Source organism: Cynoglossus semilaevis, chromosome 6, assembly GCF_000523025.1.
Source record: "Cynoglossus semilaevis isolate Cse_v1.0 chromosome 6, Cse_v1.0, whole genome shotgun sequence".
NCBI classification, from domain to species: Eukaryota; Metazoa; Chordata; class Actinopteri; order Pleuronectiformes; family Cynoglossidae; genus Cynoglossus; species Cynoglossus semilaevis.
The window spans coordinates 11,952,436-11,978,706 of NC_024312.1; the positions used below are offsets into that span (position 1 = coordinate 11,952,436).

A 26,271-nucleotide genomic window follows, 5' to 3' on the forward strand; every position below is an offset into this window, starting at 1 on the left:
GAAAGAATATGATCAGATTAGAGGAAAATATTGATCTCCTGATGGGGAGAAGGAAATATAATCTCTCCATCTTCACGAAGGAGGGATTACTGTATACTACTAGAGCATGAGTGTCCACACTGTTGGCTTGGGAGCTACTTTTACAAATGACCACAACTAAGTGGTCTGTCTACGTTGATAATATTAAATATATTTTTATTAATATGAACTGAATATACTTTATTTATACATATGTTGCTTATATAACTGTAGCTATATGGCACAATATGATTCAGTTCAACTGTTTTTTTTGTTTCAAAACATCCACATTTTCAAAGCAAATATGTCAAAGTATGTAATATAAAAGTAAATATGTGAAAAAAACAAAATATGTAATAAGCCGTAATCTTTAGCCGTCTTTAAATTGCAAATCCAAATTAAACAATTAACCAAATTCACTGTTTTGATCTGCAGGTTAAAAGAAGAAAGACACCAACAGGTTGATCATAATCATTTCATATTTAATGACACATTTCATAAATAACAACTCTTTATTGCTTTCTCTAAACTGTTCCTAAATATTAACAAAGGCTTGGTGAATTTCACGGGAGAGTAAAGGAAACATATGAACCGTTATTTGGGAATAAACATAATATCTTTTATTTTTAAGAGTCTGTGCTGTGCTGTCATGTTTTGCAAAGACAATAAGACAACTTTCCAAAAAGCCAAGGTGATTATCAGTTAAAGTCAATGAAGTGAATCAGTAAAGGAATCTATTGTGTAGCAAAGTAACAACAACAACAAAAAACATCATGCTGACAAATATGACATATACAGTAGGTATGCTATGAGAACAGAGGGTCACAACTCTATCAAAGATCTAATGAAGCATAATATTTACAGTGGTGGAAAGGGAGGGGAAGGAGAAGCACAGCGTTTAAATTATACATATAGAACCCTCTGCAGTGTGTGATTCCAAAGAACAAAAGAATGTTCCAGGCCAGAAACTCCACAGAAAGAGTGGGGTAACTAAACATTTTTGTAACTTATTACCAGAGTATTATTTATACGTTCACATTATTTTTTTTAACATCTGACAGAAAACAAACAAAAATGATTTTGACCATGCATGTGTTTGTGTGAAGTTCAAGTGCAAGCAATGCAGTAGTATTAGGCGAGATGAACTTGACAAAGCGTCAGGTACAAGAAAAGATCTAAGTGGAGAAAATATTCAGATAGGGTGAATAGATTAATTTTTGTCCCTCGTGGAAATTATTGTAATGGTGTTGATGCTTCACAAACATCAGACTGTGTCTTCTAAACCTAAAAGAAATTATGTTTGATTCTTACAGTCATGAACAAGGTGATATGTTTACAGTTGACAATGCTTCAGTCACTGTACTTTTTACTTTCTATGATCAGTTGATAATTTGCGCCTGTGTAAATGTAGAGAGAGCTGAATGTTTCAGCGTTGAAGTTGTGTTTTTTCAGAGTATGTCAGAGTGTCAGAGTGTGTCAGAGATCAACCCCTTTGATCAGCGCCGTCTCCAGGGTGATGGTGAAGTCATTTAGTGTGTGAAGGATGCGGGTCAGGGAGTGCACAGCTGCACCCTCCCTCAGCAGAGCACCCTCCTCATAAGTCCGAGCCGTCAGTGGACACTCCGCCAAGAGGGGGAGCCACTGAGACAGAAGCCGGTCCCTGTCAAAAGAAGCACATCAATTATTCTCTGCTATGTAATTTTTTTTTAATGAACAAAGTACACATAATTAATGAGTTAAAAAAACTTGGTTCTCTTGTGACGTGTTTCGGGCAAAAACTAAGGTTGTTCACTCTCATCTGCAACTCCTGTAAACTCACCACTTCACCACGAGCAAATGACATAATGTTGAATTACAGTTTTTGAGGTGTTTTATTTACATTATATGTCCTGGTCGTGACATATTTATCTGTACCTGTGCCAGTATTGATGACTACTCAAAGAGCTTGACAGTCCTCTTCTTTCCCCCCTCACATGTGTATATCACAGTACAAGCAGCGTCATAATAATTCAGGACTGACAGTTTGCGTCCTGTAACATCATGCTAATGAGATATCTCACCTGATTCCCAGGCAGACAAACAGCTGAAATTTCCCCTCCTTTCCAATGTTCCTTGGCGAGGCGTTGATGGCATTGACGTAGTGACACAGTGAGACGCATGCAGGAGCCTTTATGATTGCTGAATCCTGCAGGTCACTCATCTGATCAACCTCCAAGAAAACCACGGCCTTCTCTGTAATAGTTGTCATAGTATTAGCACATTGTATAAATGCAATGACCTAGATTAAAAAGTTGGTAATTTGACACAAGTCACTTTTAGTTTCACTAGATATTGGCAAGAATCAGACCGCTGAATATAACTAAACCTTTAATGATCTAAACTGGGGTGTCCACACTTTTTCAGCTTGGGAGCTACTTTTCAAGTGACACGGGTGAAGTAATCTACCTACATTGAAAACTCTAAATATATATTTACTACTTTGATTAAATGGCTGTAGTTTTATGGCACAATACCGTCTGACTCAATACTTCTAAGGTCCTTACTTTAGCTCTAGTGATTAGCACCTTAAAATAGAATTAAATCTATCATTTAAAATAGTTTTTTTTTTAATATAATTGCTCAGGATCTACCAGCACTTCCTTTGAGATCTACTGGTAGATCCTGATCTACTTATTGGGCACCCCTTAGCTAAACCATCGTGAGGTCATACCACCTACCAATAAAGTCCCAAACAAACACATTTCTTTGGAAAAGTCGGTTAGATTTGAAGCCATGCTGGAGAAAACTTTCCAAAGACAGCACCAGCCCTCCTTCACCACACAACAAGACCGTCAGGTTTCCTCTCTGAAAAAAAAAAAAACCCAAACAAATTAAAACAGGGATTTAACAGAGATACTATAAGGTAGTGGTTCTCAATTTAATTTCTGTCTCGCCCACCTTGTTTTCACGTCCTCCCTCCCCCCGACCCACACCCCATGTAAATTAAAATACTATTGAGAACCTGATAACATGTATATTTTTATATGTACAAAACACTGCCTCAATCATTCTCCTAGGCTTAGGTCAAATAGATAGTACTTCTCAAACAGTGGGGCGTGGTGAGGTGCCGGTCACTAGGTGGTAGCAACTCATACAGTGTTTTGTACAGAAATATACGTGTTATCAGGTTCTCAATAGTATTTACATTCGTGGGGGTGTGGGTCGCAGGGATGGAGTGGGGGGGATTTGGCGGCGGGAGGTATGTACCTCTTGTTCAGGCTTGTGGAAGTGTTTAACCAGATTATTGGCTGCCTCCCTCATGCTCTCTTGTACCTCAACAGACAGCAGTCCTGACAAAACAAATGAAGGACAATAAAAAAATAGTAACACAAGGACAAACACAAGGTAATGGGAACAGAGAATGAACTAGAAATGATGATATAGGAGAAGAGTCTGTGTGCATGCTCAGCTCGCTGACAACTAGGTCAGCTATTGTATGCAAGAATGGGAAATTTGACATCACATACTGCCTCGGCAGCTGAGTGATCCCAGCATTGTCCGTACACCCTGAGACGGAGAGGCCAGTTCTGGAGGTGTTGCTGACCACCTCCCTGAGTCCTCCTCTGCGCCAGGTGTCACCAGTTGACCAATGAGAACTCTTTCCAAGCTTCCGTCACCCACACCTTTCCCCAGCCATCGACCACAGGGAAATCTATGTGGACACAGGACACAAAAATGATTTATATAAGGCAGACTGATAGATGGATCGATTGATAGCTTTCATTCTTCCATACAGTACATGTCATAAACTAATGACATTAGTTCATGCTGTGCTTATGACGTATGGATGAAATATAGATTTCACAGGATATTTGTGCATTTTATATTTATTTATGTATTTATTATAGCTATACTTTCAGTCCCCATTTTGTCCAAGAGAAAATCATTTGTATCAGTTCTGGTTCCTTTTGGCTTTTATTTGAACAGACAACCAAAATAACCAGACTATTGAACGCACCTGAATATAAGCCCCACCCACTAAATAAAAAAAATAATTGTACATATATAGGCCACACTTCTCTATAAGCCGCAGGTGTCCACGTTATAATGTGATATTACACTTTTATTTAAATAAAAGCCTTTTTCTGAACAGTGCCTGTAACACGACTGGTTACACATCTTGGTTAACTCTTTTCTGCTTTGGAGCCCCGAACGTAGTTGGAATACACAGCCCAAGCTGGGGCTCTTTTGCTAGTCTGTAAAAATCTATAAATTAGCCGCATCATTGGGGTTGTACAGGGTTCAAAGCGTGTCCATAAAGTAGCGGCTTGTAGTCCAGAAATTACAGTATTTTTATTAGTGAAGGCACTTATTATTTACCACATCATTCATAGAAGACAAAGGTTCCTTCAGCATCTTTGTCTCCTTCGAGGTACTAAACAAACTACTTATGTAGTACATCAACTATATTTTACTGCTGCTAATACGCATGATCACAGAGTGTAAGGCCACGGTCAGATGTGGTGGTCTCACCTGTAGGTGTGTCCAGTGATCTCATTGTACACCATCACACAGTCAATCAGACACTTGGCCAGCAAACCAGAGTTTTCCTGCCCCAGCTGCAGAGTGCTCAGTCTGCCCAGGTTCTTGCACTGTAAAATGAAGTACAGACCACAGTGTGAGGACTCTTTTTTCCTTCCTTCATTTATTGTGTAATATTGTTGATGTGTTAAGTTGACCTGGAAAAACATCTCTTGTGTGTTTTTTGGCATTTGTCTTATTCCTGAATCCCCCAGTTCTCCTGACACACACACCCAGGGGTTAACAGTTGCCATGGCAATGCTCAGCTTCTTCATGGGAATAATCACAACACGGTATGGAATACCTGTACAATAAATAGTAGAAAAAAGCAGTTTAATAGATTATATACAAATTTTATTTGTATTTGTGCAGAAGGAAGGAGGTAATTTGTGAAACCATGAGGCAACGGTGAAGAGTTTTTAGTGTCTTTTGTTGTGTTGGGAAGTATACAACAGGCCACAGACTTTTATTTTGATAGGATTCAACTCACTGATGGAGGTAAAGATGTGAGTAAAACAGAGGTAATCCACAGTGTTGAGAGATAGCAAGTGGAACAAAAACTGCTCCCTCTCTTCCTCACACAGCAAGAAAGCATGCGGCTTATACAGCTGCCTGTCAGGAGAGAAGAAAAGATATGTTAGAACGTTTGAAGTTATGGCTGAAAACATAAATACAATGCTGTAAACGTGGCTTAGTTTCTGACTTGAGCAGTTTCTGGTTTGATAGGAGTTCTTTCAGGTGCTGGGAAAGTGACTTCTTCTCCAGGCCCAGATGAATCCAGGCTCGGGCCTGAGCCAACTCAGACATCCCTTTACTCATGGTCTGAATAAACCTAGAAGAGTAACAAACAGACCAGAGAAGTCGACATCAACCTCTTATGTACCTATATATACCAGTTGTTACACCAGTGTGTGGCAAGTTTGTTGCCTTACAAAAAAAATCAATATCAGTGGGACTTACATACATTACATACATTTTGCAAATTATTAGCTAACTAAACATGGAGCAACAAACACTGGACCACAAAATTAGTAGAATTAGAATTAGTTTCTTTTAAATTTCACTTTAGTTGGTCTAAAATGAGGTTTTCATATGAGCCCCAGCAGCAAAATGCCCTTCTCTATTAAAACTTTACCTAAACCTGTCCTTCTGGTGGTGGAGTCCACAGATAGTGTACATACAGTATGATACTTATACGCCTGCTGTGCTTACCTCATATCCTCTATTAAGAATCCTTTCATGGGCAGCGCACCTTCATCGTCTGTTTTCTGCTCTGATCCTACAAAAGCAGCCATTTTAAAAGCAATGATTAGTTGACATTTAGCAAAAGTATTTGCTGAAGAAAAACACTTCAACAGATGTGCTGTGTCCTGACCTGAAGACTCTGCTGGCACCTCCGTCTTCCCCTGGGCTGTCTGGTAGTGTAGGAGATGGGACCAGAGAGCAGACTTCCCCTGAATGAATTACACAGAGATCACAGTGTCATTTCTCTGTGTTCACACAAGAGTGCAGGTTCAGTCAATAGCGCTGTAGTTCACCTGTGTGACTAATGAGCTCTGACCTGTTTAAGCTGCAGACCATGACCCCAGGTTCTCTCCAGTAAGTCACACAAGCCATGAATGAGGGTGTTCTCCTGCAGACCCGTGATGTTGGCCTCTCCCGGGCCGAGCTCCACACTTTCTTTCCCCATCCTCTCCATCAGCATCCGTTTAGTCTATGGTGTCAGAATACAGAACTTGTGTTATTATATGTTATTATAATTATTTATACTATATTATTTCGTGGGTTTTCTCCAGGTCCTCTGTTTTTCTCCCAGAGTTTAAAAGCATATAGAGTAAGGTCATCGTTCACTTTATACTTTACTTTATTATTAACAATTATTTTTTTGCTTCAAACTTTTGAGTTCTTTTTTGAAATAGATAGGGAATTGTTTTGAATCATCCATTCTTAGGGAACTCCTCATAAAGGGTAGATGAAGAAACGAGGCTGCAACCAAAGAGCTACTGCTGTTAGCTCCACGGTATTACTTTAAATCAGATCAATACAAGACCTTGAAAGTGAGATTCTAAATAGCTTCAATGACAACACCATCACTATCACCATACACAGTGGGACTGCAGTTACCTTCAGGCGGCACTCGCTCAACAACACGTCAACAAACTCTCTGTGAGTCTGAGAGACAGCTTGTGGTGACGGGTCGAGTAGCGTGGACTGGTGAAGGTGGTTCCTTGTGAATGTGTGCTTCTGTTAAACAGACAGAAAGACAAAGTATCTGTGGTAAAAGCTTCCTGGAGTCCTTGGGAGCAACCGGGTGTGCGTTTGTTTATGGAAAGGTACTTGTCTCTGTCCAGTGTCTGCTCCTGAGTGATCATTTGTCGTTGATCTTCTAGGCTCAGCCTTGCGCGACGCTGTCACACGACTCGACCGTCTGTTCAACCAAAACAAAACATAAATTCACACACGGTGTGAGGTTCTAATGTACACTTACTGAGTTACGTATTAGATCAGATTGAACTTTACTGCGCACACACTGGGGAAGTTGTAAAATATTTATGTAAAAAAAAAAAAAAAACACCCACATATATATACACATATACTTTATTGTAATTACAATGAGTAAACTAGTATTGGTACCACTGAAAGAGTGCATACATCTCTGTGAGTTAGCCACCAGTAGCCTGCCTTTGGTTGAGAATGACATTTATTGTTAGCCTAGTGATGAGCACTGAACAGAAACTCACTTGTTGGTGTTTTGTCCTTGTGCGAGCACATCAGCCTGTAGTCTGGGGAAGTGTCCAGGGTGGTGGCGACCCTGGCCAATCCTCATGTCCAGCAGGTGGGGGTGTATCGCTGTGTGGTCAGCCTTCAGCAGTCGGCACTCAGTTGCCTGGGCTGCAGACATAAACACACATTTACAGTCAAGCTGTGATTATAATTATTTATGATCAAGAGCCTAAAAAATGGACTAAAGGATAAATACTATTGTGAAGCTTATTTTACAGTAATTCTTTTACACCTGTTTTTCATTTTTTAATTATACGTCACATTTTGATTGACATGAGTCATCATTTTGTAAGTATTCTTTGCAGTCCTACTAGACCCAATCCTCACCTTTAAAAAATAATTTTTAAAATAGATTTAAATTGATATTGCTATGGGTCAAATGTAGTTTATGGTGATATATTTTATATATATATATATATATATATATAAATATATATTTAACCATTATATATATATATATATATACATATACATATATCACTTAACATCCAGATGTAAATATGTGACAAAAAGAAATATTATATAAATCTCAATCTTTCACCTAATAATATTAAATTGTTGAATTAGTTTAATTATGTTATGATTGTACTGGTCTGGCCCACTTCACATCTAATCAGGTTGTATGCTGCCCCTGAACCAAAATGACTTTGACACCCCTCTAATCCAATCCACATCCAAGTAAACAAACAGTACCTGAATCACAGAGTGTGAAATTTCTCCTGGGGTGACAGTTCTGTGAATCCTTGTCTGTCTCACACAGCCGCTCTTTTTCCAGCCGATCGTCAAACATCTGCTGCAGTGGATCTCTGTCGGCCCAGCATGATATTACTTTTCCCTCCACGAAAGATGAAAACATGGATGTTTCCACGAACCGAGATAAGAAACGCAAGTGGGTTGTAGGTTGAACCGAGAGGAAGGAGCCCTGAAAAATTATAAAGACATACATGAATGAATTTAAGATAGAAAAACTGCTCCAAACTTTGCGCGCTGAGGTCCACTGACCTTATCGAAGCTCAACATCCCCTCTCTGTTGCTTAGCCAAGAGTCCAGATCCAAAGCGGTATGAATGACGAACTCCTCGTACCTTCCGAACATTGTGGCTAGACGTCCGGCAAACACCTCCCTCAGGTGAATGTTCAGTTTAGCAGCCCTCAGCATTTCCTCCTGCTCTTCAAACACACGTCTCAGCGTCTTCTCACCGTCTGACACTGGGCCTCCACCACAGCCTCGTGCAAGAGCTTGTAGCCTTTCCAAAACTGCCAGCTCCTCTCCTCCAAGGTTTCCATTTCTTCTGTCCTCCATCAAATCCTCAAGGACCAGATCTTCCTTGCAGGGAGAGATGGAGGTGGTGATGGTTTTAGGTTTGGTGGTAAAAAATCCAAATTTTTGTAGAACCTCACTCAGTTCCTGGATGAGCTCAGTTTGGTCTGGAAACAAAGGCAGATCTTCTGGGACTTCAATGCACTGGTTGTCAATGTCTACAAAACACAGGTTTGCCTGTGGAGAAGCATGGGACAAACAGTTTCATTAGACGACAAATCAAAAGCAAGAGTAGAGTTGATGTTTTTTCACCCCTGTTCTTAGAGTGTATTCACTGTAGAGCCAGTTGCCCCCCAGACCCTTACACCTCCAAGTCCCACACATAACACAGCCCACCTTTTCCAACTCTACCACAGCAAGTAAGTGTGCCCGACCCAGTACACTGCACTCAAACTAGCCATAGAATCCCGAGGAGTGCACCCTTACACATTAACATTAATAGACTTAGTTCAAAACTGGCTAGCCTTGAATACTCTATTTTGTGTTAAAATAAAATGATTTTTCTAATATTAACTTTATTTTCTAATCTTCAAAATATCGCTCCTTTGTTTTGGATTTCTACAGCCGCACCCTGTCGTAAATCTGTGTTTGTTTTTAGGTAGTGCTTCAGCAGCAGCAGCAACAGTAAAGTCAGCAGTAGTAGTAAGTGACCTTAAGAGTCAGTTTACACTAGGCCTCATGGGAACCTGTGACGTGATCTGTGAAGTAGAAAGAGGTCAATTTTCTTGGACATTTGGTACTAACAAGGTCTTCGTTTTAAAGTGTGTTTAAAGATAAAGACAAAATAGTATTAGCATTAATGACGAACAACAATGGTGAGGATAATAAATCATCTGAGGAACTGCTCAGATAAAGATAGATTTCTGTGTATTTTTTTGCAGACTGAAATCTATCCACAAATACAACACTGTTTTGTTTTAACCAAAAAAAAAAGTAGTTTGTGTTCTTGTGATAAATTTTAACCGATGTGCATATGTCCTATTTCCTTCAAATTGACAAACTCACTGTCATTAATAATTCAGTAAGTGTTTATATTCCGGAGCCTCTGTGTCTATGCTTTTATCTCCCTGAAGCGTTTTTTTTCTGCTGCCTGTTTTCTGGGACAAAGCGACTTCAAGGAGTGAGATTTTTATGCGGAATAATGTGTTCTCGATTGTGGGACAGGGTTTTAAAGGGGGTGCACAGATCTGAGAGGAGGAACCATCCCAAATAGGACAGGAGGAAACAAATCGTCAGTAAAATAAGAGACCAACAAAAGCTCTCAGACAGGAGAGAGTGGGTATAACGTAAACAAGACAAAAAAACTAGTTTTTTTTAATGTCGCACCTCATGTGGAAGGTGAATAGAAGAGCGCTGCATCCCATCTCTGCGCTGAAGCCCCATCAGGAAGGGCACTGGTGCGTCCAGGAGATGGAACAATGGCCCAGAGACAATAGGCAGGTAGATGTGCTGCCACTGGAACGGAAACAGTAGTGTGGTGACGCACTCCGCCACTGTCATCAACCGCTGGTAGTCTGGTGAAAAAGCATGGCAGGAAGGAGGAAACTGGAACATTAGTGTAAGCCGTACATATTCAAATATATGAGTTCAGGCTGAGCAGCAACTACAGGAAAAAGGCTGATTCCGAATTTTTTCAGTTCTTCAATTCCTGAAAAGTAACATCTCCAGAAAGTAAACATCTTGCTGTTTTTCCCAAACAGAAAAATGTTAAAATCGTATCGTGATCAAAAAAAAAAAGTGAATCGTATTGTGAGTTGAGTGTATTATCACATACATCTAGTGACAATGTAACAGCGAAAAGATGAAAGTCAAGGACGTCGTAAACCGAGCACCCTCTGTATTTGTTTTGTTATAAAACAGTACTTCTCAAATACTGGGGCGGGCCCTTTGGAGGGGCGCGGTGAGGTGCCAGAGGGGGTGTGAGGGGCTTCCAATGGAATACTGCACGCTGGACATAAGTGTACCACTGCTGTAATGCTTGATGATAACAAGCCTCTAGTCAGTAGGTGGCAGCAACTCATGCAGTGGTTTGTACAGATACAAATATACATGTTATCAGGTTCAAAATAGTATTTCAATTTGCCGGGGGTGGGATGGGTGTGTGTGAAAACATTTCTGTCCCCAAGGGGGGGCATGATAGAAAATAATTAAGTACCACTCTCATAAAACGACTAATGATCTCACCTTCAAACTTCTTCACGACCTAATTAAAAAATGAGAGGTCCTCTTTTAATTTTTCAAAAAATGTCAAGCTAATCTGTTTACCTTGAGAGAACAATAGTAGCTGTGTCTCCAAAAAAGCACAAGTCAGCAGTTGAACCATGTTGCTGACACCCAGGAGGGAGAAGGCTTCTCCCAGAGAATACTCTGCCAGAGGAAGTTCTCCCGGACCAGGGCGCTGGCACATGATCGGGCGTTGAACACCATGGAATCTGAGTGACTTGCCAGGTGGAGGCAACGGAACCTCGTAAAGGACATTATGGATGTAGCTCTCCAGAGGAAGAGGTGGAGCAACGTGTGATGTCACAGCTTGGTGAAGCTGAGAGAGGAACTGTCGCGAAGCCTGAAGGAACGGGAGTGGCGTCAGGAGGCAGAGGGCTTTGGACACATACAGCTTGTCACGCACTAGGTCAAAAGAGCCTACGCAGCCCAGGCAACCAGGGATTCCAGCCAAAGACTCAACATCTGATTCTTCCAAACTGCTCACAAGAGAGTCCATGCTGGAGGAGCAGGGTGAGGTGGAAGATGATGTTGAGCAAGAGGGAGAGGAGGCAGAGGAGGAGGACTGGTGCTCCACGTGGTGCATTTGACAGAGAGTCTGCATAGCGGTAATGATATTAGGGTCCGTCACCTCCTCGTAGAACGTGTGGACAAAGCCGTAGGTGCGTGAACCATCATCGGGGGAAAATGTGAAGGAGTGAAACTGAGAATCCAGTTTGTCTGCCTGAGTGCGGAAGGACAGACCCCGCGGCATACAGAGCTAAAACAAGTGTGAAAAGAGAAAGGAAAACAAAAAGAAAAGGTTTAAATTGTGATACATTTTGTAAATTACATTTTTATATACAAGACCAATTCATTTATAAGACTGTTAGGATTTAGTATTACAAGTAATAAATCTCATACGTAGCGATAGAATTTTATTAATTCCTTGGGAGTTCCCTTCAGAAATGAAGTGTCAAACTCAAATTCACAGTGGGCCAAAACTAAAAACTGGGATGAAGTCATCGGCCAAACTTAATATTTTTTGAAAAATTCGCCAAAAAAAGATCACAATTGTGCATGTTTTCCCTTCTCTCCAGATGTAATGTCAATTTTTTTTCATAAGGAACCAAGTTTTAGTTTTGCGTAAACATTGAATTTGGAACAACCCAAGCTAAATATTATAAACACAAACAACAACAAAAACCAGCCAACAACAAAAAAACAAAACAAAATGTAGGTCCTATAACATAGCACATACACCGCTAATACTGCATAAACTGCCAACATATACGGGCTATACAGTATATAGAGGCTATACAGTATATAGAGGCTATACAGTATACTGGCGGACCGACTCTGGTACACATTTGATACAATCTCGGTCAATTATAATTATACTCTGAGCCTGATTTGCCCCTGGGCCTGAGTTTGACACATGTGAGCTATGTCATCAGTTTAGAGTTGATCTACATTCCTCAGTTTCTTTCTTTTCTTCTGCAATAATTCCATTGTTTTATTATTTTTAATTATTTAGTTTAAAAATAGTACGACAAACAGGGAAAGCCCTTTTAAATTCTGAGAAAAAATTCAACAGCCCGTGTTGACAATACAAAATGATCCAAACTGCAACACAACATGAATGGCAATTTATGAAATTTAAATTTAAATAGATATCTCTATTGCTGCTTATAATCACTAATAATCTTAACATTTTTAGGATGAGAATTATTTTATGGCTACTGTGCTAAACCTAAACTGCTAAAAGTAATTTAGCACCAATGTGAAGTAGAACATCTCACCATGTTGATAGCAGTTTTATTAAAAGGGTTTTTGTCCGTGTTTTCGGGGTAGTGCACCAGAACCTTGGACTTGAAGGATCGTCGAATGGGGCTTTGTTCAAAGCTTTCACCTGAGAGACAGAGAGAATGACGACATCACATAAGTAGAAAAAAAACATCAACCCACATCAGCGCAGAATGACAAACATCACGACAGAGGACAAAAATCCAACTGACAGCAGATTTCAATGAATAGAAAAGGCATAACGTGACACACTGTTTCACAACACAGTGTTAATGCCACAGTTTACTTTACAGCTCAGAGTTAAAAGAGTAATTTTCAACACAATTACCATCACTGATCTCTGTAAAAAAAAACATGAGAAAAGTGTATTTACTAAAATTTCCGGCCGTAAAGTACATTTTTGGTTTTCAGCTGAAAAACTTAATACAGAAACAACACGGATGAAACAGGAAATTATGATGATGCAAGCGAAAAAACCGCAGCCAGCACGGGCTTGTCTGAAAGTACCATGTCTGTCGACGTATTTCAATATATCTGAGAAAAACCCACGGATAGCGATGTGCAACACGTGTTATGCTGAAATTTCAAGAACGGCACGCGTTTCACTGAGATGTATGCGCATCTCGTCGCAACTGTACTTTATCCGCATTATAGAGATCATTACTTGGATGCAGGATTAAAGCAGCGCTCACGAGAAAAATGAACCAGGCTGCAATGGATGCGGTGAACCCGCTTGGAGACTGAGAAGTGCACAGAGCAGGAGAAGGAGAGCAGTGTGCCAGATGAGGGGCGGGGACCCTCGATGTCTGATATGTTCTGTGAGACAGAGAGCTCCTCGAATAATAATAGTTATAGGTAGGCAGTTGATTTTATTTCTCTGCTAGACATTTGACAATGAATTATTTTGACAATTATTAATTTATTATGTATTCATGATTAATGTATGCAACTGCAGTGTCTTGATTTCATTGAGGTTTAGTACACAGTCATAGCCATACATGCAATGGTACTAATAATTGGCATAATCATTTCTTTCAGTGTTTTGGTTTTCCGCCTTGGTTTCCTCATTTTTGGTTTTGGTCAAGAATTAGTTTCGGTGCATCACTAATATTTGCTGCAAATATTTTGTCTTTGTTAGTCTGTGTGATGGGCAGAACATTTAAATACTCTCCTAGAATATAATAGTGAGAGACTTAGGGTTGCTGAACAAGATCTTTATGTGTATCTTTCTTCAATTCAAGTAGGAGATCATTATATTTCATTACATACATTGGGGAAACACTGGTCTGGATATAGTGAGTCGAGAATGCTATTATGTCATATTTGACAATATAGCAACAAGAGTGAAAGTCAGAGGTACCGTAGACCATAGATCTATAAAAAGCTAGATCGTCCAGGTCCTCATGGGGAAGCTGGTTTAGCAAATTCCAAAGAGATGAATTGCGGTCATCCTGACTCTACTCTGTCCTGTTTATAAATCTATGTGGTCGACAGAAATTGATATACAGTGGCTGTGTATTCTCAAACTGAGACATATTTTAGACTTTATCCTGTTTGCATTGGAATTTGAAAGATGTATTATTGTGAAAAATATCGCCGAATTATCTTTAAATGAAGAAAGTGAATGAAAACAATGGGAGTGTGTTTAAATCTGGTACCAAATGAGCTATGGTGTGGTACAGGTCAGGAGACAGGTGGTTGAGGACAACCTGGTCTGGAAGACCACCTTGAGACATGCTATAATGATCATTAACTGTTAGTTGGGTGCCACTCAAACCAATTAATCTGCTTTCTGAAATGTAAAGTAATTCTGTTGCTATTTTCCAACTTCTAAATCTGTAAAGCTGTCCAGGGTGTACCCCGTCCTCGCCAATGGACAATTGGGATTAGCTACAGCACCCCAACCCAGAACTCTGCAAAGGGATAAGTGGTAGATAAAAGATGGATGCATGAATCAATACAGTTTTACAAGAGAGGGAGAACTGATCTGAAGGTCATGACATAAAATTATTTTATGTAAATATGAAGTTCTCGTCCAGTGGTCGGACGTATCTACCTTGAAATTAAGAACTCACGTGTTGGAGACAGGAATGACTATTTGCACTGCTGAGAGCTTTCACTGGTTTATGCTCATTGCCATAGTAACAGGGTGAACATGATTTTTCTCATTCTTTCTTTCAGCAGCAACCCCGCTGTAAATTATAATGACGGTCAAATGTAGCCTGAAGAAAGGTGTTAAAATATCTACAAATTAGCATATACAAATGTTACTGCTTTTGCTGTGTAGCTCACTTTTCATATCCTTCATGAATCATCAGAGTTCGTATTTAACGACAGACGACAGAAAGTGACCTCATTAAAGGAAACCGTGTTGGAGGCGGTACCAGGGATTTAATATTAAACTGAGTCAAGCTAGTCGCAGACTGGCAATAGTGGAGGAAGAAGCCAATGTTATCCGTTGAGGACACAAGCGTTAGTACTTGAAGTCAGAGATGTTTAGTTGCTATGGTTACCACATCCTCTATGGGATTTGCCAGCAGTGTCAGCTGAAAATGTTAGCCTTATTTACATTTGCTCTACTTTGGACTTTGTCCCAGCAATATTTTGGGAAATTTTAATTTCTTCATTTTTCAAGAACAGACAACCACTATAAAATAAAATTGTCTGGGGAAAGAATCTTTATGGTATTATCAGTAAAGTAAATCACCTGAGAGCTGTATCTGAATGTTTTAGGGACTAAAAGCATATTTTATCCTTAAAACTTTTTGACTTGCCCTCGTGTTTAAATTTGTGTTTTTTGCCGTTTACAATTTCATCACAGAGATTTATTGCTTTAAGTGACCTTTAATCACTGCACGAGAGCATTTCATCAGGGCAACTGTGGAGCCACATCTTTCAAATTCACTGGACGTCTCATTCATCACATCTCTACATGAGTGGATGAGGTCCAATGTTAAAATTACAGTGAATCTCAGCTGGTATTAACGGCAAAGCAGAAATTCCTATAATTAATCACCTCTGTTTAAATTACTGTGATCGTGCATTTAGGTTTCATCATCCAAAGTTTATTAGGAAAATTATAAATACCCCGATAGTGACACGCTGCAGAATACCCAGGAATGACACTAAAGCCTGGTAATCGACACATGCTAAAAATGGGCTCCCCTAATTTAAAATATATATGATTTAAATACAATAATTGATGGAAACCTACTGAACTTGCAGAGACTGTTGTGTAGTGACTAGCAGCATGATCTTTTACAAACACATTCTTATGGGAAAAAGGGATTTGAGATACAAGGACCTTGAGTTACAAGCTCAGTCCTGGAACGGATTATGGTGGTATCTCAAGGTATTACTGTATACCTGTATAGCATGAAATGTTAAGATTCCTATTGGTGAAAAGGCATCAACATCATAAAGATGCTTCTCAACTGTTCTGTCAGGGAGTGACTGCCCTCAGCTGATGTCATTCCCTCTGACACTGCCTAGGTCTGAAGCAACACTGAAGCCTCAGCCGTCTGAACACAGAGTGTCACGTGATATTCCATTCGGCTGCCGAAAAGACAATGGCATGCATTGAGAACCAAGCATGAGCAGGTTGTGTCTGTGACATGCACTAATTACGCTCAACACACAGCGATATTGTACAACTTCCATGTAAAAAAAGAGACACAGTTTCTAGTGCCTGACAGCACGTCACCAAATACAATACAAACGAGGCCAGAGAACAACAGAGAGAGAAGAGCAGAGCCCCCACTGCTGCGGAGGGGTTTAGATGACCCGATGTTACATAAGCAGATTGGTAGAGATCACACACACTGGCCAACAGTGCTGCTCCCTCACTTCAGGGTCCAGCCATCAAAGGGGTTTCATGTTAGTATCAAAAAGGACAGTTATTTTCAACAGAGCCCAGGCTACATTCATTGCTAAAAAAGAAAACTCTTTGTTTTTGCAAATTTGCCCTAATGTACACCAAGGTGAGGTACACTGCAATCCAGATTCAAATTTTACAGACTTTTATATTTAACACCTTGGATATTGTAACCTTCAACTGCATCTTTATGCTACCTTTAGGCTCGGGGGCATCTGGTAGCCTATGTTCTGAAAATACAGTAAAACTAGTCAACAAGTCAAAAATGTTACTGTTATTGTGCTTTTTGAATCAGTTCCACTTGCAGTGATATTCAAATGGGTGCAATGACCATGTTAAGAAGACCATCTGCTATTGTATGTCCTACAACGTTTTATTATCACATTGTTCTGGACGTCTGTATCAAACAAGTAGCTCTTCGTATTACGAAGTGCCCCTGAAGTAGCTCTTAGTTTCAGAAAGGTTGGTGACCCCTGTGCTTTATAGTCACATTGTAAACATCATCATTCACCAGGAATTTAGAAACAGTCAAATCTAAATGTGACTTTAAATATTTTATCATTTCAAGTTAAAGCTGGAAGTAATGTCAGATAGTGCTGAAATTGTGCACCTGCAAAAAGGTTCCAAACAACACACGGGGACAAATGTCTGTCCTCACCTTGGGAGAAAGAACCAGTGACTCTCATCTCCTTCTCTAAAACCACAAGCTGCTATAAATAAAAAATACCACAAGCCTCTCAGACAAGGAAGCATCAATGCAGATGTCCTCTCCATGGCAACCCCCACATCACAGCAGCACAGCAGCAAACCTCCTGATGCCGAGCTCACTGATGTCACTGTCCCGCCTGCAGAGTGTTGTTGACCCTCGCATGCTACATTGCTAATCCCAGTGTGACCACTATGTCCTGCTTGTTTTGCACATTTATTCAACGTGTAGCAGTGAATGACTTGCAGAAAACGGCAACACTAGATGTACTGACTGTAGTAGATATAATATATTTGGGCCACAATAAAAGAACAGTTATTTATTATTGATTTATGTATTGTTTAGGTTATTAATTCTTGTTCAAAAACATCAGATGGCAGTGTGATCAGGTGGTGATCAGATATTGTCAAACCTTAAAATTATATCTAAGAAAACAAAGATACTTCCGTGTCAGAAAGAACTACAGGTCATACTACATCGTTTAACCAAAATAATTTTGGGTTCATAAATAAATGAACAAACAAACAAAATGTTCTGATTTGGTGAATAAATACTGATATATTATGGTAGCTCTAATACAAAACAATATTCTTGGATGATAGCGTAGAAAATAATTTCTGGTGTATTTCTCCCAAATGGAAGCAGAACCTATGAAAACATAAAACAATATAGTGTAAAAAATAATTTAATTTAAACAGCTTCTATTTGAACGGTAATTATCGGTTCTTTTGTTTTTATGCAGATGTGGTTTCTTTCCCACCCAGAAATGAAGGCTGTTTTCACGTTTGTCTGGAGAAAGGTTCACGTCAATATTAAAAAATATCTGACTAATGCGACGTTATTTAACAATGACCATTTGAATTTTTGATTATTTTTTTTTTACAAAAATCGAAATAATTTAAATACATAACGTATGTCTACGCAGACAAATTAGTCTTGTTGTATTGTCAACAACCATTTAAGAAGATAATGTATCGATATATGTTTTCCATTTAAGCAGCTGAAAACGATGTCGAGTAAAACCCATTTAAAAAATGACTTGATTTGTGAAACGCGCGAATTTATATGTCACGACATTTGTCTATTCCCCTCCGTGTTTTGTGGACTATCTAACCTGCTTCATCGTTCGGCTCCAGGCCCGTGTCCGCGTCCACGCCACACACAACAAAATAGTGGGCGAAACGGCAGGAAGAGGCCGTGGACCCACTGGACGCTGAGGTGCTGCTCATCCTCGACGCTGCTCCGGTGTCACGGCTACGTTTGGCTCTAACGGCCGTCGCCGGTGTTCATAGCTGACGTCCAAGTATTTCTCTGGTCCCGCTCGCGTGCAGTCACTGATCTGCGATGTCTGTCTGAGGGAGTCGGTGATGAACCAACCGTGGTCATCCGGTGTGATCAGAGGGGGGAGGAGGCTGTGAGTGAGCCTGAGGGAGGAAGGAAGAGGGAGGGAGACAAAGGACCCAAATGCATCATCAACCTCGTTTAATACAACACTGGTGATGGACATAACTTCCCTTTTTAGAAAGAGCTTTATATATATATATATTATATATATATATGTTCACGAACCTACAAAGTATGGTAATTTGATTATTGTTTTCGGAGGATTGAACTCCAAAATTCACCTTTCACTATGGGGGCAGTGTTCTTTGGGTTAAATACTTTCCTAATGCAATTTTTATGACAGTAGTTCTAGTTTGGTCTCCTCTGACCACAGGATATGGCTTCAGTACGGGTTACGTTTCTACAGTTTGTCTATGTCTCATGTAGCTAACTCTGGCTTGGAGTTTTCTGCTTCTCTTCTTGGTCTCCGGCCTTTCAGTCTACGCTTTAAAATATGGGAGGTCAAATACAACAACTACTTTAAGAAGGCAGTGTATATCAATATATTTTATTGAACAGAAAACGTCACATTTTAAAAGGCAAAGTCCATCATTAAATATAAGTATCCAGTCAATATGAAAACCATAAACAAACTACAAAGCAGGTTGCCTGAGAATTATTTAGGTTTTAGGTTAAAAGTCAGTTTCCAAACATTAAGAGTGCAACATTTGTATATGTCTGGATCAGTTTTTCTAGGTTTACATTCTTGCAGTAAATCTACATTCTGTGATAATCCTCAACACCATTTTGAAGTTGCATCAAAAGTGAGTTGCAGGGTCCAGTTTCAGTCCTCTGACTAAAACGTGTATTCATCTACATATCTTAACACGGTAAGGTTTCCAATCGTTGTCCAAAAGCTTATTTTGAAACACAACATTTCCAGCCTCTTTTAATGTAAACATCTGCTCTGTTAATAATAGCTGTCTGGAAAACAATTGCTTCAGTGCTGACATCCTCTTCCTGTGCTAACTTCAGCTAATCTCTAGAGAAGGCGTGGGCAAAGTTTTTGACTCGCGGGCCACAATTGTCCTAAAATTGAACAGGGGGGCCGGGTCAGGAGCAGATAGATGGAGCGTTCATGTGAATTAAGATAAATGACATGTAAAAGTCTTGCATTAAAGCTAAAATGCTAAAATGCTTTTATCATGTTCTATGCCATCTATTGGGGAAACTTGGCTATTGCAGGGAAAAGGCAGGGATTTATTTATAATATAAATAAATATAATTTGGAAAAAAAAGCTAAATGGGCCGCATCCGACCCCCAGTTTGCCCATGCCTGCTCTAGAACTTTGTACATATTTTTTGGACCAGATGAGACATTGAATGGCAGTTGTGAAGGACTCTGTCCATGGACAGAGATTACAGAGAGATACCCGATTACAATTATGAACCCAGGGAAGGCAGTTTTCTTTTTAGAAAATTAAACTTTACTTTGGTTTTCCTGATATCATGTTTCTTTTGTAAAATAAATACAGAAACTAAAATACATAGACCACTGAAATCCAACATATCAATGAAATTTGACGTTATATGGCATGGTACACTAGGTACTAAGTATTAGAGCTGTAGTATGACAGCCCGTTACTATGGATCGAATACTTGCAAATCAAGAATCCCTCTCTGCTCTACCAGTAGGTGTCACTGTGAACCAGGGGAGGGGAGTTGTTAGTTTGTAAATTATACAAAAAAAACATGGCAGTGGATTGGGATTCCAGTAAAATATAATCAGAATAAAGGATTGCAGTTCTCTGGATAGAATGGCACAGTCAATCAAAACTGATATATTGACAGAAAAGAAAAAGAGGGAAAAGTTTATTTTGATCTTTGATTATATTCGCTTACTTCCTCCCTAGTTTCCCCCATTTATCATGTATGTGTATAACTGGAAAATATGCTAAAATAGATGGTGATGTAAAACTGCTGAAAAACTTCAACAAAAGAAATAAGGATCCAAACATGAAGGGGCGTGGGGAGGGCAGAGACACCAACATGTCTATGTCAAGATCCGGGCCACCTGAGCCTTGACCTCTCCATCAGGATGTGAAAGTAGCTGGACCAATTTACTGTGAAGCTGAGAGGATTCATCCAACAGGACTCTGAAAAGACAATCCCGCCTTCTTCTCAGTTCATCTGCCACCTGGGACGAGGGTCTCCAGGCCTTCAAATTCCCTGCAAACGTCAGCAGTCTCAGGAGCACGGGCTGAGCCGTTTTGGCGTCAAACAGCAGCAGGACAGATGCTGGAGCCTTGGGCATGAAGCACACAGCGAAACTTAGAGCAACGTCACAATAGTTTTACAACAAAATATGGCTCATTGAGCATTTCTACAATAAGAACTATACTTTTAACTTCTTTAATTCTACCTGAGCTTGAACAATGTCATCCATCATATCTGGATTTGAGGACAAATTTACAAGGACCTTCAACGCCTGCACCTAAAAAACAAAGAGAGTTTACCATTAGGATCCTAACATGTTTCATTTTGCGAGATTAGGATCCTAACATGTTTCATTTTGCAACTTGTTTTTTTTATTTCTTCAAATCTATTCCAAGTATCACATTATTGTTATTTTGTATCATCATAGAAATGTAAGGCACCGTGAAATCGTTTACAAACCTGCAATGCTTCACTGCCCACAACGAGCAGAGACAGTAAAAGAGTGACTGATTGTTTCAGCAGATGTTGGTGTTTGTCTGTGACTGAGAGGTTTGTCAAAAGTCTGAGGGCACTCAGCTGAAGGTCAGAGTTCATTTGTGACATTTCAATCAGTTCCAGCACTTGTGGCACATACACCTAAAAGAAACAGCATTTAGAGAAACACGGCTATCCAAAAAAAGTGGCATAGACACATTATAATGCACTATTAATTTGAGAAAGAATGATAACAGACCGTTAGTTGCTCCTGATTTTGGATGTTCATACAAAGGTTGTTTAAAGCGTTCAGAGTCTGCACTCGAACATCTGGTTCAGGATCGCACAGGAAACCAGCGATGATAGGAATACCATCAGATTCCCGGATTAGGTTCTGTAGAGAAAGAGAGTGAAGAATTTGACAGTGAGTGAGAGATAACTGACAAATAATAATATACTACAAACAGACTCTTGTCAAAAATCATATGGTCAAAATCCAACTGAGAACTAGCAGAACTACCAACAAATGAACTGTACCTGATTAGAGGTGAAGGCAGCAGAGTTTCCCAGCGTCAGAAGAATCTTACATCTTTCTGATGTGTTATTGCTGCTCTGCAGACATAACAGCAACATTTTCAGGTGCTTGGGCTCCATGTTGCTGGGGGACTGATGAGTGATTTCCCCTACGAACACAAGGAAAACCTCTTAACCTCCTGACACAGCTTTAAGATTTACAATTTTTTTAAAAAAGACGTGGTAATTGCTTACTATTTATTAGAACTGATATTTTTTATTTGCCAAGCATTTTAATTTGCCAAGTTTTATCAAAATGTATTTGGTGGTCACAGTAGTGTATACACATTATATATATGTATAATATATTTTTCTCTTATGACGTATGCAGATTGTTGCGTATGGCTCATTGAATAGTATGGTTACGTTCTTACTAGATGAAGCATCTGAGCGTTGTGGACAGATAACTTGCATTCCGGACACTCTGGCCAGCAGGCTGCCCGGTTGCATAACAGAGTCACTGGGCTGACTGCTTATCCTGTCACCTGCACTTTCACTAGTCACACTTTTCTTGTTCTTCTTGATGCTATGTCTACTGATAAGTTTGTAAATCCCATAGGAAGCTCCAGCTCCGGCGACGATTCCAAGCAGAGCTTTCAGGCTGCCGAGCCTAGGAGTGACGCTGCTGTCTCCCATGTCCTAGTGAGCAGATCTATGCTAACGGCTAACAGCTAACGGCAGGCTGTAGACTTTCTAAAGCGCTAGGAATGAACCGCTTTTGCTTAAATCGATCGTTTTCGAACACGAATCAACAGAAATATCCAAAACAAACAGGTTAAGTATTTCAAACGGCTTCATTGTTCAGTACACCAAGCAAAGAAAACGGAGAAGTTAATGTTGTCATCAATGTTGTGCTCAGTGTTTCCGGGCACCTCTCACTGGCCAATTAAAATCGATTATACAGTGATTGGTCGAGCACAAAACAATGGCTTTCTGTACGTCTCTTTACTTTGTATGAACTCGTAAACGTACTTTCAAATGTGGCTTGCATTTCATAGAAAAATATCAAACGCAAAAAGCTTTAAACATGTTCACATAAAGACTGAGTCGTTGTTGTCCAACAAATAACGCTGGTGAGTTACTAATTTAAATGAGAGGTTTGAAGGTGGGAGGGCTGATGCCTGTAATTTTCAAGATTTTTACTTTTCTGCTGGAAGACCCAAGTGTTACTTGATCAAATTTGTGACCTGTAGGAATTTGCCGTTGAATAGTATAAATCTAAAAGTTGTCCGTCCCTAAGATCGGTTTAGAAAAGGGTGGCCGGCAGGTGTCGCTATATCCAAATGTATCAAACACTTAAAAACACGATACCATTTCAACACAAATGGTTTCATCTGACCTGTGTTTCAGAAAGATGCGGTTTGTTCATCACATTATTGATCTAACAATAAGTCAGTTTTTGCTGACCACTGAAACAGTTCGTTTTCCAGCCAGGAAACAATGGCTTTAAGCTGGCATGGAACCATTGTTATATTTAAAACACATTTCTACCCATTTATATTTAAACCGTGATCTGCGGGGGTTTCCCTTTTTATTCTAGAAAATCTTCAGGATACTTTTCTATGAAGAGCCACATGGTGGCGGAAGTACTTATCTATCTATCTATCGATCTATCGATCTGTCTATCTAACGATCTATCCATCCAATCTATCCATCAGTGTGCTAATATTTATCATATATTAGCAGTGGTTGAAACAAATCAATGGAAACATTTGTCTAAATTATTTATTTGACTTCTAATAGATCAAGATTTGAGCTGGTTTATGCCTGTGTTTTGATAAGTGCATTAATGTATGTATAGATCTTTAAAGCAGAGGAAGTCAATTGCTTAGTTCCTGGGCTGAGTGTGTTTAAAAGGAGCTTTTTATATTCTCTACAAATGGCCAAATAATAACAAACCCATTTGCAAATGCCCCCAGGCCTTGATTCCCAAAACTAAGATGGTATCATTGTATCCTCAGTGATAAAGGATTCTGATTCCACCTGGATGCGGTGTAGTGATTACAGCCAACTGCTATTAGGAAAGATAATTAGGTAAATGAGTGATGCTCCAATAAAACTGCATTGCAAAGCCACATACCCAACAGCACCTCCTGTGTGGCAGCCATTGTGGGTTGCAAAGACTCACACTGTGAATCTCCTGAACGTTTATTATTAATCTGTTTAATCCCACAAATAAACGGTAATTATGCTTTAGATATAAATTCAAAATACGGATAATAGTCTGAAACATTGTTACGGTAATTGGTGAGGAACTCATGATTCAAAATTAGTAGAACTTCAATTAGTATAATACAAAAATAATAATTTTTCCCTACCAGTATGTTATTACAGTGTTGCTGATTGTGGTTCGTGTCTGTCACACCATTTTAACAGCTGCTCAGTGGATTAGTGGATGGAAGACCAAGGGGGGAGACAAAGCTGAGGCAATAACTAGTAATCCTGAGAGTTTAAAACCAACGTGAACTGAATGTTTTTACATGTGGTGGCCTTTACATGTTTTCCAGGGGAAACAAACACTGTACTTAAGAAATGTGTCCAAACTGAAAGTCTTTCCTCTTAACACCACTGTGTACGCCCACTCCTCTGACTCACTCTGTCCTTGTACGCTCAGCATTAAACTCAGTGGTTTGGCTCTACTAGAAAGAATAAGAAAGGAAAGTCACTGTAGTAAAGATGTCATTTTTTATAGACTTAGTTGGTGATTTTTGACTTAACTTAACAATTATAAGAATCTGATAAATGAAGCCTATACAGTAATGTGTTCCTTCTGCTCTGTTTGTTGTTTGTCTGTTTTATTTGGCTTTTTGTGGGAGGTTCGGGTGTTCAGGTTAATCCATGGTAATAATTATAAAATATACAGTAATTAAAACTTTAATGCCGGCATGTTTAAAACTTTAATTTATCAGTTAGAATCCCTGTTTCTTAAGGACGTACATGTAACACAGAGTAAGTGCAGGAGTGGCTTTGTTTGTGATGCAGTTTCTGTCCAACACCTTCAGATAAATAGCGCTCCAACATGACTATGTTTGGAGAAAAAGGGCTTCTGGTTCACTGTTTCCTGAATCGCTGTACCAGAAAAAAAAAAAGTCTGGTTGTACCAGTGTAAGATGATAAACACTTTTTAACACTGAGGTGGACCAGACATGTTCAAAGTGAGCCTAGTTATGTAATAATTGAGTACCGAGGGAGTACGTGACAATCCCATTTTTGGCTTCACACGTGACACACAGGCATGTGAGCTCAATGTTTCAAAAAAGTAGTTCCAAGAAGGGGGATTGCATTGACCCCTGGTTGATACCTAAGATTTATTGAATGTCAATGTAATTGGATATAAAATGGCATCAAGTTCAAAAACCTGTTAAAATAGTTATGTAAAGAAAATGACAAAATATATGGAAGCTAATAAACTGAGTTAAGTTGGAGAATGTCTCCGCCTATACAAAGAGAGTTGTTGTTTGTGAGAAATATTTGTCAGAACTGAAAACACAGTAAATGTCATTTTCTTTAAAGCCGTTATGTAACTTCAGTCATTTTATAATGTTGTCAGGAATACGTTACTACAGTGGTGTCCATAATTTTTTGGCTAGGGAGCTACTATTGAAATGACCCATCTAATTTGATCTACCTATATCATTACTGCTCAAATGCTGGGGCTGGCCGGGGGGGGCGGGGCTGATAACAAGCCTCCAGTCACTAGGTGGCAGCAGCTCATACAGTGGTTTGTACAGATACAAATATACGTTATCAGGTTCTCAATAGTATTTCAATTCGCAAGGGTGTGGGTCGGGTTGGTAAAATTAAAACATTTCTGTCCCCAAGGGGGGGCGTGAAAGAAAATAAATGCAGATGATGTTGCACAGCACTTGTAATGATATCTTGAGCACACTTGAAATTGAATAGCATAGTCTGAATATCTGTTTATTAACCAAACAATAATTTGTTTGTTAACATGGGAATCGCATGGCCTTGATCCTTTACATGCATCGCGTAATTAGGTTTGAACTTAAGTTTCATATGTGTACCACATCAAAAACACACTGAAAATGCTTTCAAATATCTGAATAACGGACATCCTCTAAGTCAACAAATCATATATTCTGAGTATACAAACAGACAAATGCAAAAGCAGCACTGCAACACATAGTTACTCCATCTGATACAGACTATATACTATACTGAAGGGTAAAAAAAGACCAAGAGCATCCAAAACCTTTTAGACGGTCAGATTTCAGGACAGTCTTATGATCTGGTACTTCTGTGGTACCCTCAAGTGACTGGGCTCCAGCTCCTCTTCCACCTCCCCCTGAGCCTCCATCGGTGTATTCCACAACTCCGGGTCTGTTGTATCTTGATCTCCCTTATTCTGCTGCCGATCCTTTGGACACCCTCTGTTGTAGGAATGTACATAATGCTG

At 39.5% G+C, this 26,271-nt stretch overlaps 3 protein-coding genes and 1 long non-coding RNA gene across 4 annotated transcripts in view; 1 reads left to right on the forward strand and 3 right to left on the reverse strand.

Annotated features, from left to right (window-relative positions):
* LOC107988669 (uncharacterized) overlaps nucleotides 1-26,271 on the forward strand; it is a 73,393-nt gene that overhangs the window by 21,024 nt on the left and 26,098 nt on the right. The window lies entirely within an intron of this gene.
* Nucleotides 484-18,715, reverse strand: LOC103380174 (DENN domain-containing protein 5B-like). Its single transcript, XM_008312012.3, has 21 exons — nucleotides 18,382-18,715; nucleotides 12,684-12,793; nucleotides 10,948-11,662; nucleotides 10,009-10,196; nucleotides 8,365-8,859; nucleotides 8,056-8,284; nucleotides 7,320-7,470; nucleotides 6,916-7,006; nucleotides 6,703-6,822; nucleotides 6,140-6,292; nucleotides 5,954-6,032; nucleotides 5,791-5,857; nucleotides 5,282-5,410; nucleotides 5,069-5,190; nucleotides 4,737-4,882; nucleotides 4,531-4,649; nucleotides 3,525-3,709; nucleotides 3,265-3,347; nucleotides 2,736-2,862; nucleotides 2,079-2,250; nucleotides 484-1,678 (listed from the first exon to the last, which is right to left on the reverse strand). Exons 1-21 carry the CDS (start codon nucleotides 18,494-18,496, stop codon nucleotides 1,495-1,497), a joined length of 3,780 nt encoding a protein of 1,259 aa, XP_008310234.1. The 5' UTR covers nucleotides 18,497-18,715; the 3' UTR covers nucleotides 484-1,494.
* Nucleotides 19,809-22,750, reverse strand: armc10 (armadillo repeat containing 10). The gene is made up of 6 exons (XM_008312010.3): nucleotides 22,229-22,750; nucleotides 21,819-21,964; nucleotides 21,541-21,675; nucleotides 21,267-21,443; nucleotides 21,013-21,084; nucleotides 19,809-20,895 (listed from the first exon to the last, which is right to left on the reverse strand). Exons 1-6 carry the CDS (start codon nucleotides 22,488-22,490, stop codon nucleotides 20,644-20,646), a joined length of 1,044 nt encoding a protein of 347 aa, XP_008310232.1. The 5' UTR covers nucleotides 22,491-22,750; the 3' UTR covers nucleotides 19,809-20,643.
* Nucleotides 25,750-26,271, reverse strand: part of LOC103380172 (leucine-rich repeat-containing protein 17-like) — a 7,610-nt gene continuing 7,088 nt past the window's right edge. Inside the window, exon 8 of the mRNA XM_008312009.3 lies at nucleotides 25,750-26,268. Coding sequence (XP_008310231.1) covers nucleotides 26,086-26,268 — 183 coding nt within the window. The 3' untranslated portion in view covers nucleotides 25,750-26,085. The remainder of the gene's footprint in view (nucleotides 26,269-26,271) is intronic.

What these genes read in the sequence shown, in the direction of transcription:
- armc10 (XM_008312010.3), bottom strand. Translation starts at nt 22,490, where the DNA reads ATGGGAGACAGCAGCGTCACTCCTAGGCTCGGCAGCCTGAAAGCTCTG. An exon ending in ACGCTCAGATGCTTCATCTA is followed by an intron (nt 21,965 to 22,228) that starts GTAAGAACGTAA and finishes TTGTGTTCGTAG; the next exon opens with GGGAAATCACTCATCAGTCC. An exon ending in TGGGCAGTGAAGCATTGCAG is followed by an intron (nt 21,085 to 21,266) that starts GTTTGTAAACGA and finishes TTTGTTTTTTAG; the next exon opens with GTGCAGGCGTTGAAGGTCCT.
- LOC103380174 (XM_008312012.3), bottom strand. Translation starts at nt 18,496, where the DNA reads ATGAGCAGCACCTCAGCGTCCAGTGGGTCCACGGCCTCTTCCTGCCGT. An exon ending in GCTACTATTGTTCTCTCAAG is followed by an intron (nt 10,197 to 10,947) that starts GTAAACAGATTA and finishes CTTTTTCACCAG; the next exon opens with ACTACCAGCGGTTGATGACA. An exon ending in CTATTCACCTTCCACATGAG is followed by an intron (nt 8,860 to 10,008) that starts GTGCGACATTAA and finishes GCTTCTCCACAG; the next exon opens with GCAAACCTGTGTTTTGTAGA.